This window comes from Hevea brasiliensis, chromosome 7 (genome assembly GCF_030052815.1).
Source record: "Hevea brasiliensis isolate MT/VB/25A 57/8 chromosome 7, ASM3005281v1, whole genome shotgun sequence".
NCBI lineage: Eukaryota > Viridiplantae > Streptophyta > Magnoliopsida > Malpighiales > Euphorbiaceae > Hevea > Hevea brasiliensis.
In genome coordinates, this window is record NC_079499.1 from 2,613,366 (window position 1) to 2,630,078 (window position 16,713).

Below are 16,713 nucleotides of genomic sequence, written 5' to 3' on the forward strand. Positions count from 1 at the left end.
GAGATTAACGAGGGATAATTGTTACATTTGTAACTTTTAACTCTCATTAATATTGTTTGTATACCTAAAATAGAATAGATTAACTTTTCACCTCGTTAATATATATATTTCTTAAAGGTTAAATGTTAACTTGGAGAGTCTATGTTAATAATCGTCCTTCTTAAAAATTAAAACTTACAAGAGGAACAATTAATCCTTATTTTTTTAATGTTTGATTGAACACGCCTTAAATATTAAAACTTAAATTATTATTTCATTACATTATTTTTATTTTTATTTTGTAATTAAATATAAAAATATAATAATTATCATATTATATTATAATTTTAATTTTATTATATAACGGAACACATTAATTATTTTATATTACGCTAGAGATTACCAAATTGGAGTTCTTCCCATCATTTTTTTTTTCTATCCAAAATAATAATAATAATAATATAATTAAGTTGTGCAATGGCCTGAAATTGGAAAGTGCACAAGCAATAGGGTTGGTCCTATTCCATTCAATTGTAGAAGAAAAAAGCAAAGAAAAGAAACAGCAGGAAAATGTCAAATTTGAAAATAACAAAGTTTGATACTTTCACTTGAAAATTCAACCCAAAGGAGAAGTCTTTTTAACATATCTTCAAGAGAAAAACCCAAGTAACGGAAAATGGAATAGAATTGATTCTACATATCTACTCTACAAGATCCAATTTTCCCTTTTCCAGAGCTTCGCCAGAAGAACGGAAGACAGATACCCAGTTACCCACCAATCACTGCCTTTTCTTTTTCCCCGGAAAATTCTTTCTTTTCTTCTTTCCACTCTGTTTTTCAAACTCCAGCAGCCGATCACGAGTTTTCTCATTTTTCTAACTCTGTTGGACCCCAGATTTCATTTCTTTGTGAAGTGGGTTTCTCCTGATTTATTGGTTTCTTAACTACCCCTTCGCTTGATCTTGCTTTAGCTATTCAGAATCTGTTTATTCAGGTGCGTTTTTCGATTTTTTCGCTTCGTTTATGTATACAACATTAAGATTTTTGCTCTTTGAACTTTAAAAGAGCTTCTCGTGATACTAACTTCTTGACTTTGATTTCTATCGAGCTACCAGTAAATAGATTGAGTTCGTTTACAAGCAATTCTAGCTGTTCTCTTATTTACTTCAAGCTGTTAGGTCTTTTTCTTCTATATCTTTTGTCCTAAGCAACCACAGTGTTTTTTCGTCCTCAATCAGATTCATGGGATTTGGGTTTTTATGTTGATTACAAATTAAGGTTTAGAGGTTAGTCAAAAAGGGCCATGAGGGTTGCTTTATTGTGGAGGTAACTAAATATGAGGATTTGAATAGGAGGCTCTTGGGTCCTTAATGGTTTGTTTTTTTTTTTCAAATAGGCCACATGGTTGGTTCCCAGTAGAGTTACTTGTAAAAGGGTTATGGGAAGGAGCACATGCTCTTATCGTCGTGTTTGAGGAAATTTTAGTCAATAAGTTTTAAGTAATTTTATTAGGCTATGAATAAGGAGTTTATGAGGCTATGAATAAGCAAAGTCATTTGAAGTGTATGACTAATGGAAAGGAGAGATAAAAGGAGCTCATTATCTTTGCAATTTTTATCATATCAGTTTCTCACTGACTTTTTCACTATATTAGGCTTCTATGTCATTTCAGTTTCTCACTGACTGATACTGATATCCTTATTTACTGCTCAGGGCCTAACAAACAGCAAACCAGTTTCAATTTTTACATTGCTGCTCATATTCCTTGTAAATATCAAGATACTATTGTAAATAGAATGGGAATCCTTTCAAGAAGGTACAGATCTTCTTATGGTTTTTTCAATGAAAAGAGCTTACTATTTTTTAACATATGTTGATTTGGGTTTTTTTTTTTTTCTTTTTTCCCTCTTTCTTTGAGAATGTTTATTTAGATGTAGATACAATGAAACTATAATAATTCAGATGTTTTTATGTTGTTTCTGCAGTACGGTTAGTAAAAAACCAAATGAGACAATGAGGCTTATTGTAACAACTTTTCTTGGAGTTGTTTTTGGCTTCTTGATAGGGGTATCTTTTCCAACGTTGTCCTTGACTAAGGTATCCAAAATTTGCAATTATTTCAAGTTTTCTGTGCTTACAAGTCTTATTCTTCTTTTTGTTGGTTACTTTCTCATGTTTCTACATGGTTATACTTATGATTTTCTATTGCTTTATATTTTCTTAAGCAAGAAGATAAACATCACATTGTTTCTAAATTTTGGCAGCTGAATATCTCATCCAGCCTTCTTCCTTCTGTTGATCTCTCATACGTTGATAGCAGAAAATTAGGCTTGCCCACTGAAACTCCGTCCAGTTCTTCGTATTCAAGGAAGGATAATAATAAGACAACTCAAGTGCAAAATCTGAATGACACATCAAAGGTATGTGACTTCCCCTATTCTTAACATTGTTATGCTGCTCACAGTCACTAGATTGCTATGGTTTGAATTTTTGTTGTTATTAAGGAGCTTTCTGGGTCTCTTTCTATTCAGAATATGTTTCTGGAATCAGGTCTATAAAGAATAGAAAGTCTTTTAAACTGGGAAAGAACTCAAGAAGCTACTAGTTGCAAGTGTTTGAGTGCTACATTTTGGGTAATACTTGATTGATTAGGGAGTGGCAAGTTTTTGTTTATTAAAGATCCAATTTGCTTATGTTCTTATGTTTTCCTTTTCTTTTCCTTATGATAGAGCATATAATATTCGAGTGCCTGGGTTGTGTTGATATTGCATTCTCACACTTAAATAGTATAATTTTAGTATTTTTATCAGTTTCTTAATTGACAAAGAATGATTAGCATCAACTTTATCTATAGCTAAGGATGCAAACTGAGATCTGTTGTGGGAAGTCTATCAATGTTAGCAAAAAATACTGATGAACACACACACACCCACATACACACACAGAGAGATTAGAAAATAGAGAGAGAAGATCGAACCCAAGGATTTTATGTGGTTCAGCATATTTTCCTACATCCATGGACAGCCATCTGCTTTTTTCATGATAGAGAGGAGAATATTACAACCGTATTTATAATAACCTACTCCATGTGCATCCAGGATTTCTAATACAAATAGGATTTACATAATCACACCAATAATTAAAAAGGCCAAAGACTACCCCTTGGCAGGGGCCTTTTGTGAATAATAAATTTCCCTCTAACAAATATGAACCATAACTCAACGTATCAACTCCTATTCCTTATGGCCTTTTGTTACAAGAAAACCTGCAGAATCGGTTCATTACAGTATTTAATGACTGCAGTTGAATGATACATTTGCTTCCAAAATATATCGGGAAAAAGCTCCATTGTTATTCTCATTTATCTTACAGTTTCCTATCTCAAAAAGAATGCATAGCACTTTTGTATGTGCTTAATATAATGATGTGGCTGCATACCTACCCTACATTATTGCTTTTAAAAAGCATTTTTTTTTGTGTTACATAAAGGTAGGCTTATATATATTTTTTTCTTTTGTTTCCTTCATTTTTTTGAAAATGTATAATTATCATAGAAATACTAGTTTATTTTTGCGTATTCTTTTGCAAATTCATCATATGCATTGTCATGCAATGTGCTTCTACAATTTTTGTGTTGTATGATATTAGCACAACCTGAATAGCAATGTTCTCTTTGTTAAAAAAAAGGAAGAAAAAAAAAAAGCAGAGCTCTCTGATATGGGCAGTAAAAAAATGAAAACCAAGAAACGCATGTGGCATAAATCCAAAATTTTCTCACTTACTATGCTTCCTTATAACTGCTCAGATTTGGGTCCCTTCAAATCCCCGTGGTGCAGAAAGACTGCCACCAGGAATTGTTGAAGCTGAGTCAGATTTCTATTTACGCAGATTGTGGGGTAAGCCTAGTGAGGTATGTATTCTACCATCACTCATCATATGTAACTTTAATTTTATCCTTGAACTCCCTTTTGAAGTACCTGCAACTCTCTTCCATCACTTTATATGTAATATAATTTTATCCTTGAATTCCCTTTTGAAATACCTGCAACTCTCTAACTTATATTAGAATTTAGTTTAACTGTAAATATGTAGACTGAGACTTTTGCTTTGAATGAATAACAATTGTTAGTAACTTAGTATTTCTGCTGGTAAACAATTTTAGGTGGCTTGCTCAGTGGCCCACTGTAATCTTATATTTGGGAGTTGGGAAAAGGGACTGAAAAGGAAAAAGTTTTCCTGTGTAATAGTGATAATAAACTCTAGCAAAATGGCAAATAGATGAAACAAAATGGAAATGGCTGATTCCAATAAAATCTTGGAATGATGGCTATCCCTAATCCCTATATCATTCTTTCTCTTGTGATATTTCTACCAGTCTAACAGGATTTCAGAAATAGAGAAAATGGTAATGTCTGAAACCTCTATTCTAAATGATACATTGTTTTCATGCAACTTGCTGTCAATTATTGTACCTCACACTTATTCTAAAGAAAATTCTGGAGGACAAAAACAATGATGAAGCTTTGCTTTTCCTCTCTCTCTCTCTCTCTCTCTCTCTCTCTCTCTCTCTCTCTCTCTCTCTCATAGTTGATCCGGGCAATTAAATGACATCAATAATGATGGCTAGATGCTTTTTATTTTTTATTTGCTGTGAATATCGGGATGTTTGATCAAATTGGCATCTGCAGGACTTGACCAGCACACCAAAATATCTTGTAACCTTCACAGTTGGTTATGATCAGAGAAAAAATATTGATGCAAACATTAAAAAGGTTGGTCTGTGCTTTCACATGTGCATTCATGAGAATTCTAGGCATGTGTATGTACCTTAATTTTTGCCTCTTTCAGTTTTCAGGGAACTTCACTGTCCTCCTATTCCATTATGATGGACGGGTGAGTGAATGGGATGAATTTGAGTGGTCCAAGCAGGCTATTCATGTGAGTGTTCGTAAGCAAACCAAATGGTAAGGAATATTTGCAAAATTTAGTCTTGAGGTCACCGGTTACAAGTTTAATAGCATGAAATATTGGTGGTTTTTTTGAACAATAATCGTAATTTAAACTCTTGATTTTTTTGTTCCTAGGTGGTATGCCAAGCGTTTTCTACATCCTGATATTGTTGCACCATATGACTACATATTTATCTGGGATGAGGATCTGGGAGTTGACCATTTTAATGCGGAAGAGTGAGTATTAGATATAAAATAACACTTCTGTATTTTTTTTTTTAAATTGTACTAAAAGCTTTGTTATATTTTATGAAATTCCAGATATATAAAACTAGTGAAGAAGCATGGCTTGGAAATTTCACAGCCTGGTTTAGAACCTAACAAAGGATTAACCTGGCAGATGACAAAGAGAAGAGGTGATCGTGAGGTTCACAAGTAAGCATGATAGGATAACTATATTTTATGTATATATATATTTAAAAAGATAATTATGTTAATATATAAACCAATTTTGAATATTTTCATCTTAATTCCTTTCAGAATAACAGAAGAGAAACCAGGCTGGTGCACTGACCCACATCTACCACCTTGTGCAGCGTATGAAATTTTCCCATTTTTGTTGTTCATTGTTATATACCTTTGGATATCCTGTCATGCTTCATCTTACAGAGGGTGCAAAATGCTTAAAGAGTTTGTCCTGTTGTGGATACAGTTTTGTTGAGATCATGGCTCCAGTCTTTTCACGAAATGCATGGCGCTGTGTGTGGCATATGATTCAGGTACACAAACATAGTGCAAACCTTATTCCTTTCTTTCTTTATATTTTTCCTTGGCCTGTTACTGTGTTATGGCAAATTTTGAATTTTTTATTACCTTAAACTGGAATTTGCAGAATGACTTGGTCCATGGATGGGGTCTTGACTTTGCTCTCAGAAAATGTGTAGAGGTAGTGATCTGATTGTCTTTGATTTATTATTATTATTATTATTATTATTATTATTATTATTATTATTATTCATTTCTGCTGGTGTTGTCATAATGAAACTCTTCTATGAAATAACTTCTCTATTGAAAACAGCCTGCCCATGAGAAGATAGGAGTCGTAGATTCTCAATGGATTGTTCATCAAACTGTTCCCTCTCTTGGAAACCAGGTAAAGGGATATCTCCTAGGCCTCAGTCAGTTTCCTCTTCCTCCCCCTTCTATCTTTAAATATGCTGGAATTAAATACTTATCACTTGGTTACTTTTGCTAGGGTCAGTCAGAAAATGGGAAGGCACCTTGGAAAGGGGTATGTAAAGCAAAATTTTACTCTTTTCTTTTATAGCAGTATTTATGACTCTCTCCCCCTTTTCTCTCGGTGGGGAAAAGGTCTAGCACTTCCTGCTGTGCTGTCACATGGTACTCCATATCAGACACTCCATGTGCATAATAATTAATAGAGATTTTTTCTGCTTTGTATTCTTTTTTTTTTTGGGGAAAATCATGATGCATGGTGTGTTTTGATATCAAGTTGGAGCAAGTGGCAACTGCAACAATAGTACAAGAAATTTAATTCTTTCCCTGCCAGTCGCTCTCATGCTTTCCTGGTGCTGTAATTACAAGTTTGCTTGTATAAAACTGTAGCTTGAAATTGCAGATGTAAGATTGATATTTTTCTTTAACTTGTTTATGAAATATGCTGAGCTCTCTCTATTGATGGCAGGTGAGGGACAGGTGCAGGGGTGAGTGGACCATGTTCCAAAACCGGTTGAGTAATGCGGAAAATGCATATTTTAGGTCAAAGGCAATGGAGTCTTCCAATTCCAAAGCCCATTAGAGGGACAGCAATTATAGAAGCTGATCGTACACTACCATCTTTACAACACAGCTTAAGGTTTCACATGCATCTGTAGAATGTATTATTGTAACCATAACAGTTCTTTATTTACTAATGATAATTTTCACCTGAAACCCATGTAGAGTTCTCAAAAGGGAAGAGACCAAATAATTCCTTTGTAAAATAATTTTGTTTTTTTGGTGTTTGGTACTTCATTTCTTCATATTAATACCTTTTTTTTTATTATTAATTTTGTCTTGGTTGTGTTTTGTATGTGATTTAGTATTATTCAAGTCATTTTGGTGAATGGGTTATGCAGATATCCACCACCCTATCCAGCACTCAATCTTTATATGCATCTAATACTCTTGTAACTTGAAGATTAGGGATTGAAATTATGGAATTGGATTTCTTATGGGATTTTAACTCGAATTTTTATAATCTGTATGTATATATATGACTCATGACTCCATGAGAGGCTAGAAGTCTTCATAAAGTTGGTATTATTAAGTTTTTTTATGGAAATGTGATGAAGAGAGGATTGACTGGTCGTCTCAAAAAATGTAGATTGAAATCATTCACTTAATTTTGGCCAATAAATACCAAAACATCTAAAGAAAAGAAACCGCACTCCCTTCAACACTCTATCCCATGCGCCTTTTTTCTTTTATGTCCTGCTGTGCGCCGATTGGGTCACACTACAAATTTTCCACATTCACCTTCATGATAACGATATGGTTAGAATTTTCACCATTATAATAAATCATAAAAATATAAATTCTCTTATTATTTATCATACTAGATTATAATTAAATTATATATATAAGTTTGAAGACAAAATGAGTAGGAATTTATCATGAAATGATGATTTATGGTGAAAGAACCTGAAACAGAGCCACCAACTCACTGTCAAAGTGTAGGACGATAATGAAGTCGTATTAAGAGTAGAGAAGACGAAAAGAAAAAAATATCAGTGAAGGCTGACGCAGCTCCAATCCCAGGAATCAAGAAACTTCGGCACCATACGTAAGGTGCCACCAGGCACCACCTCCTTCGCCATTCACAAAGCGAAAGCCACACGTGTCCTCCTCGTGTCCTCCTCCAAAATGACCCCTTTCCCTTGCGTCCCTGTGAAACTTCCATCTGGACTACTTTCTTCGTTCTATTCTGTGTATTACCATCAATCATTAATCACCCTCTCTTCAAATTTTCTACACGTGTCTGACACGTGTAAACCCATCTTGAGCATGTCCAACTAGAGTTCACATTTCTGGTGGTCACCCACTTTAGGTCTTAGGATGGTGCTGACCATGACCCTCTTCTTTGTTTTATGTACCCCAACACACTCTTGTTCATTTTAGCCTTCAGGCTACCAAAGCTTTCTTTTCTTCTTTTCTTTTTATGTGGTGGCAAATTGCTTGCTTATTTGGTCTCTCCAGTTCCGCTTCTTAGCAATCTAACAAAGGAAAGTGTTTTTTTCTTTCTGGGTTTTCTTGGAACAAGAAGGAAAGAATTAATTAGTATGGGCCTCTCAAGTTTCCCTAGTGCAGCGGAAGGATTGCTTCCAGTGCTGGTTATGAACACGGTTTTATCCGTGGCTCTATTGAAGAACATGGTCAGGTCTGTGTTCCAGGTGATGGGTGCTAATTGGACTCCGCAAGATTATGAGCAAGACCCAGATGGATGTCCTCGAGAACATGCAAGAGAGAGAAGAGTATCAATAACCCAGTTCAAGTCCTTCACCCACAATAATGGTAGTGGCAGTGGAGTTGGTGGTAGTGGTGGTGAGAGTGGTCGGACAGGTGGTGCTACAGTGGAATGTTGTGTGTGTCTGTGTGGGTATGAAGCTGAAGAGGAGGTGAGTGAACTGTCTTGCAAGCATTTCTTCCACAAAGGATGCTTGGACAAGTGGTTTGACAATAAACATAGTACCTGCCCTCTCTGTCGATCAATTCTCTAGATTGATGGAAATTTTTGTCCTAAATGGATGTTCATGGTTTCGGTGGAAGATAATTTTTCTTCACTTTCTTGTTGCCTTTTATTTGGGGGGGTTGATTTTTGAGCAAAATTAGTGAAAAATTATTACATGACAATGTCTAATGTCTTGCTTTGTTTTTGTGTCTTATTTTTATACCTCTAGTTTCAGTTTGTGCAAGTGACAAGAACATTTCAAATTAAAGCATCAAGAGATTGGACCTATTTTAACATCTTAATTTCTCTAGTTTGTGCCATACAAATTAATCTTTCATCAGTTTAATTGTCAGATAATTACAGACAACACAAAATGGGGAAGAAATAAAACACTGAAATAGAAAGAGTGTCTTTTTTAAGAATTTTTTTAAATAAAGAAAAAGAAAATTCTCAAATTGGGAGCTTTCTTGTAGAAACATGGACTCGAAGTATGAAGCACAGCCAAAACGTAGGGGACAAATGCGAGGTTCAAAGCAGCTTCTCTTTGTACCATTTTGGGTTTGGAGATTGTTTTGTTTGGTAAAATGGTAAATCAATGAGATGGCCACCATCCTCTACTTGGGTCCTTCCTATTCTAAAGCCTGCTGAAATGGTTAATCCATAGCTGCTCGTCAAGCATTTGTATATCTGAAAAAATAAAAATTTAAATTTGGATGCTGGGTTTGTTTTTTTCACAATTTTAAGTTGAAATTCATTAATTAGATGCTAGCTAATATTAATGTTTCCAATTTGGCTAAAATTTTTGTTTCACATTAGTCAGAGGAGCTTGTTTTAAAATATTCATAAAGACCTGTATCTAAAGTGATGATAACCAAGAGTGCATGTTAAATTCCAATTCCTTACGTACTTGCGTCCGTTATTGCTTGTGTTTAACAATCGTAAGTGCAGCTGCCATTGAATTAATGATGAGAACAATTCTAAATTTAAGTAAAGATTTCAAACTTGAAATGTAAGGAAATGCAAAGGCTATACTTGCATTGAGAAACTAATAATATATATGGCGTCAATAGCTGGCCTTATTTGCACACAAAGTTATTTATGGCTGGGTAGAAATTACCCAGACTGATGCTTTAGTGCATACTGCATGGATAGATGCTGCTTGTGACACACATCCGCTTGTTATATCAGAACTTCTTATGCTCTAACTTAATGAACTCCTCAGTTACAGCATCAACACTTTCACTACAGATTTCTGTATCACCCACCCTAACACAAACAGTTGCTTTCTGATGATATTCTGCAACCCCAACCTGATTCCTTATTGGAGGATCAAGAAAATACTCAAATCCATTGTTGAATGATGAGCCCTGGAAGCTGTCATATGAATCCTCCCTATTGTAAGGGCGTTTGGCATGATGATGATTCTGGTAGAAGGACATTTTCTGTCACTTTTGGTTGCTTATGGACAGGCTCTGAAACTACTCTATCTATTGATTGTATCTTGTGTCAAGAACTGGGGTTTTATAGTCCAGTTTTATTTCCAGAAGATAACATTGAATCTGATACCTTCACATGGATGATGTAATTTCTAGCCAAGTTTCTAAACAAGAGAATCTGGAAAGTGAAGAAATGAGCTTTGTATTTATACCAAATTGAGATATTATTGGGGAATTTCTAAAAGCAAGCATTTTGTATCTTTATGCCTTTTCTCTGGAGTATCCTGTGTTGGTGTGGGATAATCTCCATGTGCCCATAAATATGTAGTAGAGGAAACAATGAGCGGATGGAAACTATCCAGTTCTAATTTGTCATTTAGCAAACCTTTCAAGTGAAATTCTGGTGAAGTTCTAACCAAATTTGTGACTTGAATCAGTAGGCTTGTTTGGTTCTAGAGGCAACTTGGATCCAAGCTTACCTATGCCAAACGTTATCAAATTTTTACGGCCAAGATTCTAGTTCTTGAAATTTCTAGAGCAAATTGTAAGTGGTGAATAAAAAAACCAATCTGTGGGTTGCACTACTAGTGTATTGAAACAGAGTTTAATTAAAAGCTTTTGTTCATCACCAATTTCTTATTTGAACTACCGAGTTGACTCCAATAACACCGAGTCAAAACTCAGGAGTTTTTGTTCATCCAGATTGATTTGCTTAGACTAGCAAAACTTGTAGCAGGGCAGCTTTTTAAATGAAAGGATGGACTGTGCAGTAACAATATAGGGCACAGGCAATAATGTTACTGTCATGACAAGCTCTCAGGTTGGTTGTCAGGAAATTTCAGAATAACCTGAGAATCTTTTTTTGATAAGCAATAACTGAGAATCTTATAGATATACTTCGTGTAAGCAATAGTCAAGTTTCAATTCACCAAATTCTGGATTGAGAAGTGCTATAAAGCTTGAAGCACCAAGTTTTTTCATCCAAGAAGCTTTCTTTACTGCAGATAGTGGCCTTTTTTTTTAATAGTTTTTATTTAGTTGCAATATAGAAATCAACAGATACATATATCATAGTTTTATGAGTGAATTCATCAGGGAGTTTACAGGTCTAGCCAAAGAAATAACACCAAGCACAGTTTTATTTTTTATAAATGCCAGCTCCTCTGTTAAACCTCCTTCCCCTCTTAGACATTTACCTCAGAAATTTTTGCAGCCATTGAGCTTCCAATTGAAGTTATCATCAAATGTTTGGCAGTGGCCACCATCAGTACCCCAACTGCTATGCTCATACCTCATTTCCTCCACTTTCACTGCCTGTGCTGATCCTGAATTCGGCATCCACAGTTGCATTGTTGAACATGCCATCCTATGAAAATAGGGTATCATCCATGCCAAAAACAGGCTTCACTTTGCCACCTGAGGCATGGTTGAAGCAACCATTGGAGGAGCCATGCCAACCATTTTGGTGCATGTTCTGACCATAAAAGCTATCCTACTGGTGCTGGCGCATGGTGTTGCTTCCATTATTGAGCAATGTTTGGTGCTTTGAGGGCTTAGGAGAGCAAGGCCTAGGCAGCATCTGCATGCTAGAGCCATGGCTATAATGCTCACTCTCAGAGTACCATGATTCTTCTTGCATGGAAAAGTTCTGCTGTTGGAACCCCAGACTTCTTCTCATTTTTGTTAAACTTGATTAATAATCACTAGCAACAAAAATATAAGATTTGGGTTTCTTGGCTATGCATTTCCTTGTGGATCAAAGTGATATTTATAAGCTTCAAGTTTTTTTTTTTTTTTTTTAATATAGATAAGATTGCATCTCATTCTCACGACTGCAATTTTTTCATTTTAAATTCACTAGTAGTAATCCCCAAATTGAGTGGACGCTACGCTTTCCAGGAGTGCCATGGTTTCACATTCCTCGAAACACCCTTTTTTTTTCTTTTTCTTTTGTTTTTTCCAGGAAATATTATCAGTGCAATATAACATGTTGAATATACATAGAGTATCACTTGAAGCTCAAGTGACTTAAAACTTTAAATCATTAAATTTTTTGGATCAAAGCCTTACATTAGCAATTGTCTTGTAGAAAGAAAATTTTTGTCATAATTGCTTAAGGACGAGTTGGAGCTATGAGAGGCAAAGGACGATCTTTAAAGCAAGATTTACAGGCCCTTCAGTATGGAGGGAAAAAAAGAAATGAACATTGTTGTATAATGAATTTTCTTAATATTTTTTTTCTCCATCTTTTCTTGTCCTACACAAAGAAACTGGCTTTATTCCCCATATACATTTCACTGGGCATCTATTTGCCCCAGATGTAGCCTTTTCACAATAAATTTGGTCATGTTTATGAAACGTGGCATGGACCCAGTTGCATTTTTAATCCCAACCACTTGGGGTTTCAATGCCAATCCGGCCTTCCCTTCCCTTGCCCTGCCAGCCAACTAACTCCTCATAAAATAAATACAAAGAGATGCAAATATTCTTCCCTTATTTTTTATTTTCCAATTTTTTTTCAATCTTTTCCATGGATGCCACCAGGTTGATAGATTCTTAATTGCTTCCAATTAAGCCTATTAACAAGCACCAAAATGTAGGGCCCAGGTGCCACCACCTTAAACTAGGTGTGGCCAATAGACTGAACAGCATCTGAAATTTTCGATTTAAAATTTAAGAGAATTATACTCAAAATAATAAAGATTCTAATTTTAATTCAATTTTGGCAAAATTTTAATTCGATTTTAGTTTGATTAAATCAAACCATTCGATTTCAATTTATGTTCAATTTCAATTCTCAATCCAACCTTAACCAGGTCTACCTTGAGCAAAGAAGCTGATGATGCAAAAGGGGAATAACTGCAGATCTACTGCCAGCTTCATTGCCAGAGAGGCTAGGACCTACCTCTCAAAGTTCAACTAGATTTGGAAAAACCATTTTAGAGATGGTCCACATTACAGGGCAAACCAAACCAAAAGTTCCGACATATGTGACCTTGATGAATACAAAGTAAATGACAGCTTAACGGTCAAAAATCTAGGAAGACATAAACATCAGTTTTAACAAGGAAAGAAAGAAACATTGCAAAAATCCACATGTACCGATAACCAGACATATGGAATCTTGCAGCATGTTTGCAAACTGGTTTCTTTGTCCTGATGCATTGTATACCTTATATTTTTCTCTCCTCCAATCAATGGTGGAGAGTGGAGACAGACTTCAAGTTCTGTAATTGCCTCCATTTTTATAGTGCCAATCTAAGGGTCAGTTTGGTATTAACTATTAAAGCTGCTGTAATTAAAAAAAAAAATTTGCAAACATGCACAAGCACACAGAGAATTGAGATCAAAACGGATCAAAATGCAATCAAATATAATGAATCATGGTGTTAATGACATGTAGGAATAAATCATCTCATAACAAAACTCCCCTATAAGGGGAAATCAGAACCTCAAACTATTTTTTGGAGTACTTGGAAAATCAAGTTCTACCCATGCTAAGAAGTACACAAACACCCAGTAATGACTTGGCCGTTACCATCACAGCAAGTTCACCAGGTCAAATGGATATGTTCTGCCTTGAATAAAATCCAAAACCAGAAGAAAACTATATACATAATTTGACCCTATAAAATCCAAGAATTCACCCAACTCTCCAAACATTTCCCAAATTTAGTTGGACTGCACCAGTGACATATCACAGTTGTCACATGTTCGCTTGGACCTTCACAAGGAGTCTCACAAGCTGCACCTCTGCCTACGCTTTACAGAAATAGATAAAGAAAGTTATCTAAGAAAATTACCCACTTTCTCTCATGCAATTCCCAGGCAAGAGAAATTTATACTTAGCAGCATTTTCTAATAGATACGATGGCAAGTGAACAGCTGAGTAGGAGTGAGGAATTGGTCCCATTTTTCCAATTATTTCCTTGAATGTGTACTCCTCCGGAAGCATATCAAATAAATCATCACCCTCACATATTTTTCTTTGGACTCTTTCAGGGTTCAAGAAATGCTTGAATCTGACTCTATCGCAATGGCTGTAAGCTCTCATCTTGAATATAAACTCACTTATTCGACGAAAGCAAAAGCTGCAATGCCACCCTGAATCTGCCAAAATGTTGTCCGCCTGGCGATAATGTGCATACCGTGTCTTGCCTGTTTGATACCTGTGGATTGAAGCTCTCCAGCTGTTATCATCCAAGAGAAACTCAAAAGAATAGAGATAATTCTTCAGTCGAAGGTGAAGAATGGAAGGTATGTCATCACACCATCTCAAGAGATTGATAGTATGTCTGCTTGGTATCTCATCTACATCTGACATTATCAACAAGTCATCATCAGAAATCCCCGCTACCCTAATAAGCTGATCCAATGCTACTCGCTGATATGCCTCCTCAACAAATGGGTTCTCTCCTTTCCTAAATCTCCCTCCAATAGTTCCATAAGTCAATCTGGATTCAACAAATTTGAACTCATCTCGATGGCTGGCAAAATAGAGAAGCTTTTCACTGCCAGTAAATGTTGAATTAGATTCAAGAAGAATGAACTGTGTGACATAAGGGTACAACTCTTTCCATCTTATTGTGAGAATATCCAACTCATTACTGAACAACACTGCATCATAAACACGTCTAGGAAATTCACGAATCTTCCAACCATGGAGCTTGCAGAGATTCTCCATTGACACATTCTCATGATAATAATGAGGGATTTCATTGAAGCTTCTTGGTGGTTTTTCCCATAGTGGTCTCAGGAAGTATGAGATCTTCTGTCCATGCACATAAATAACAAAGACACATGTTGGCACAAGGATGAATAGAAATAACATGGTCTTTAAATCAATGCCACGTAGGATACAGCGGATTCTGGACATGCTCAAAACTCGGCCAGAGTCCTGCAAATTAAAGGGAGTTCATTTTCATGAAAAAAATTTCAGAAGAAAGCATGAAGGTAAACAATTTCCTAACTATGACATTTGATAGCTGTAGAAAAGATACATGGAAAAAGATATCTAACAAAGGTAACCATATTAAAACATTAAAAGAGAAAGAACAAAATTTTCATTTTTGGCTTAGAGTAGTGCTCGGTTTAATTCCAGGATGGATGAGCTAATGCAAACAAAGATTACTTAAAGATGGATTCTTTTTCAAAGATGCTTCAAAAGTTTTCCATCCTGGAAAAGTAAAGACATAATCATAGCTTCCAGACGAATAAAACTCCTAAATTCAAAGGATCCAGATATTGTAAATTCATCAGCATTCTTTTCCTAGTAATCAAATTTAAAATTTCAGCATAAAAAAAAAAAAAAAAAAAAAAAGAGGGGGCTGATTTCATGAACAAAGTATCCACCGAACCCACTGTTCTCAAAGTGAAAAGACCTCAACCGTGACATGTAAATCCCCAAACAAGCAATTTAAGAGAAGCCCAAACCTCCACATAAGTTTTTAAACGCGAACGGATGAATTTCGAAGTAAAACGTGAAAGCAAATCTGGAATTCAAATTGCCACAATTGCATAAATAAAACTCCGTAACAACCAGTGAGCTAAGATCACATGCATTTTACTGAACTTTTTATGGACAAAAAATCCATTCCTCATTTCAGTAAGAGGATATAAAAAAAAAAAAAAAAAAAAAAAAGCAAAGATCCAAAATTCAGGGATATTTCCTTTTCTAATGCGACAACAACGCAAAACTATAAATCCAGAAAACGAAAATCCGGACAAAGATCCAATTGGGCTCTAATAAACAATTAAAACAAATCGAACAAATAATGAAAACCCATGAAAGTAAGGAATTACCTGGCCACAAACATCACCGCAGATGTCATCAGTCTTCTTGGAGCAGTAATGTCCACCATTTTCACCCATCATCCACCACATTTTGCTTCTGCTTTTTTTTTTTTTTTCGTTTGCTTGTTTTTCCTTTTCCACTTATAATCTCCCCAACAGATGCTTGGATTCAAATCCCACCAATCTCGAAACCCCACTTCTGCAACTGCTCCAAAAACCAGATCAGCAACCACGAAATGACCAAAAGGTCCCCTCAAAAATCGGTTGCCAAACGGGTAACTCTCCTTGTCCAATACAACCCCCTACCTCGATCTCCGCTTCTCCGCAGCCGAAAAACAAGCAAATTTAGCCGTTTTTTTTATCTCTCTCTAAAAATGACTCTTTTTTACACAGAAAACACAAAAGCTTCGCTAAAATAGATGCCCTCAAAAATTATATCCAAAATTAAAGGAAAAGAATAAAGGAAAGGGTGTGACCTCTCTCACTTTGTTAATGATAGCAGTTGTGAAGACTCTATCTATAGCTCTTCGCTTTAACCAGAGAGATACATTGATGAAAGAAAGAGCCGTTTCCATTGATTTTATATAGACGAAGGGTATTATTTTTAGATTTACGAAAATACCCTTGCATTTGGCTGGGCATGCAGTGAACGTTAGGACAATTAGGTAATTTGACTCATGACGCGTCTACGACTGGCTCAAGACAAGTGTCCCCCTTGCGTGCTTTTCCTTGGTGACGAATTTTAAGAAGAGTACTAATTCTCAATTCTGCAAAGTTGTTGTTTTTTATTATTTATTTTTTTTTAATTATATAAGGTTAATTTGTA

The 16,713-nt window shown here is 35.5% G+C and overlaps 3 protein-coding genes across 3 annotated transcripts; 2 read left to right on the top strand and 1 right to left on the bottom strand.

Moving 5' to 3' along the window:
- Positions 1 to 481: 481 nt before the first annotated feature.
- Positions 482 to 6,997, top strand: LOC110639532 (uncharacterized). The gene is made up of 15 exons (XM_021790528.2): positions 482 to 973; positions 1,693 to 1,795; positions 1,965 to 2,076; positions 2,244 to 2,399; positions 3,785 to 3,889; positions 4,668 to 4,751; positions 4,828 to 4,943; positions 5,064 to 5,165; positions 5,250 to 5,363; positions 5,469 to 5,525; positions 5,641 to 5,707; positions 5,821 to 5,874; positions 6,007 to 6,081; positions 6,184 to 6,219; positions 6,634 to 6,997. The coding sequence occupies exons 2-15, from the start codon at positions 1,776 to 1,778 to the stop codon at positions 6,745 to 6,747; spliced, it is 1,212 nt and encodes a 403-aa protein (XP_021646220.1). The 5' UTR covers positions 482 to 973; positions 1,693 to 1,775; the 3' UTR covers positions 6,748 to 6,997.
- A 1,057-nt stretch (positions 6,998 to 8,054) lies between these two features.
- Positions 8,055 to 8,954, top strand: LOC110639539 (probable E3 ubiquitin-protein ligase XERICO). Its single transcript, XM_021790538.2, has one exon. It carries the CDS (start codon positions 8,078 to 8,080, stop codon positions 8,705 to 8,707), a length of 630 nt encoding a protein of 209 aa, XP_021646230.2. The 5' UTR covers positions 8,055 to 8,077; the 3' UTR covers positions 8,708 to 8,954.
- Positions 8,955 to 9,668: 714 nt separating this feature from the next.
- Positions 9,669 to 16,448, bottom strand: LOC110639534 (uncharacterized). The gene is made up of 2 exons (XM_021790530.2): positions 15,897 to 16,448; positions 9,669 to 14,991 (listed from the first exon to the last, which is right to left on the bottom strand). Exons 1-2 carry the CDS (start codon positions 15,975 to 15,977, stop codon positions 13,894 to 13,896), a joined length of 1,179 nt encoding a protein of 392 aa, XP_021646222.2. The 5' UTR covers positions 15,978 to 16,448; the 3' UTR covers positions 9,669 to 13,893.
- Between the last annotated feature and the right edge of the window lie 265 nt (positions 16,449 to 16,713).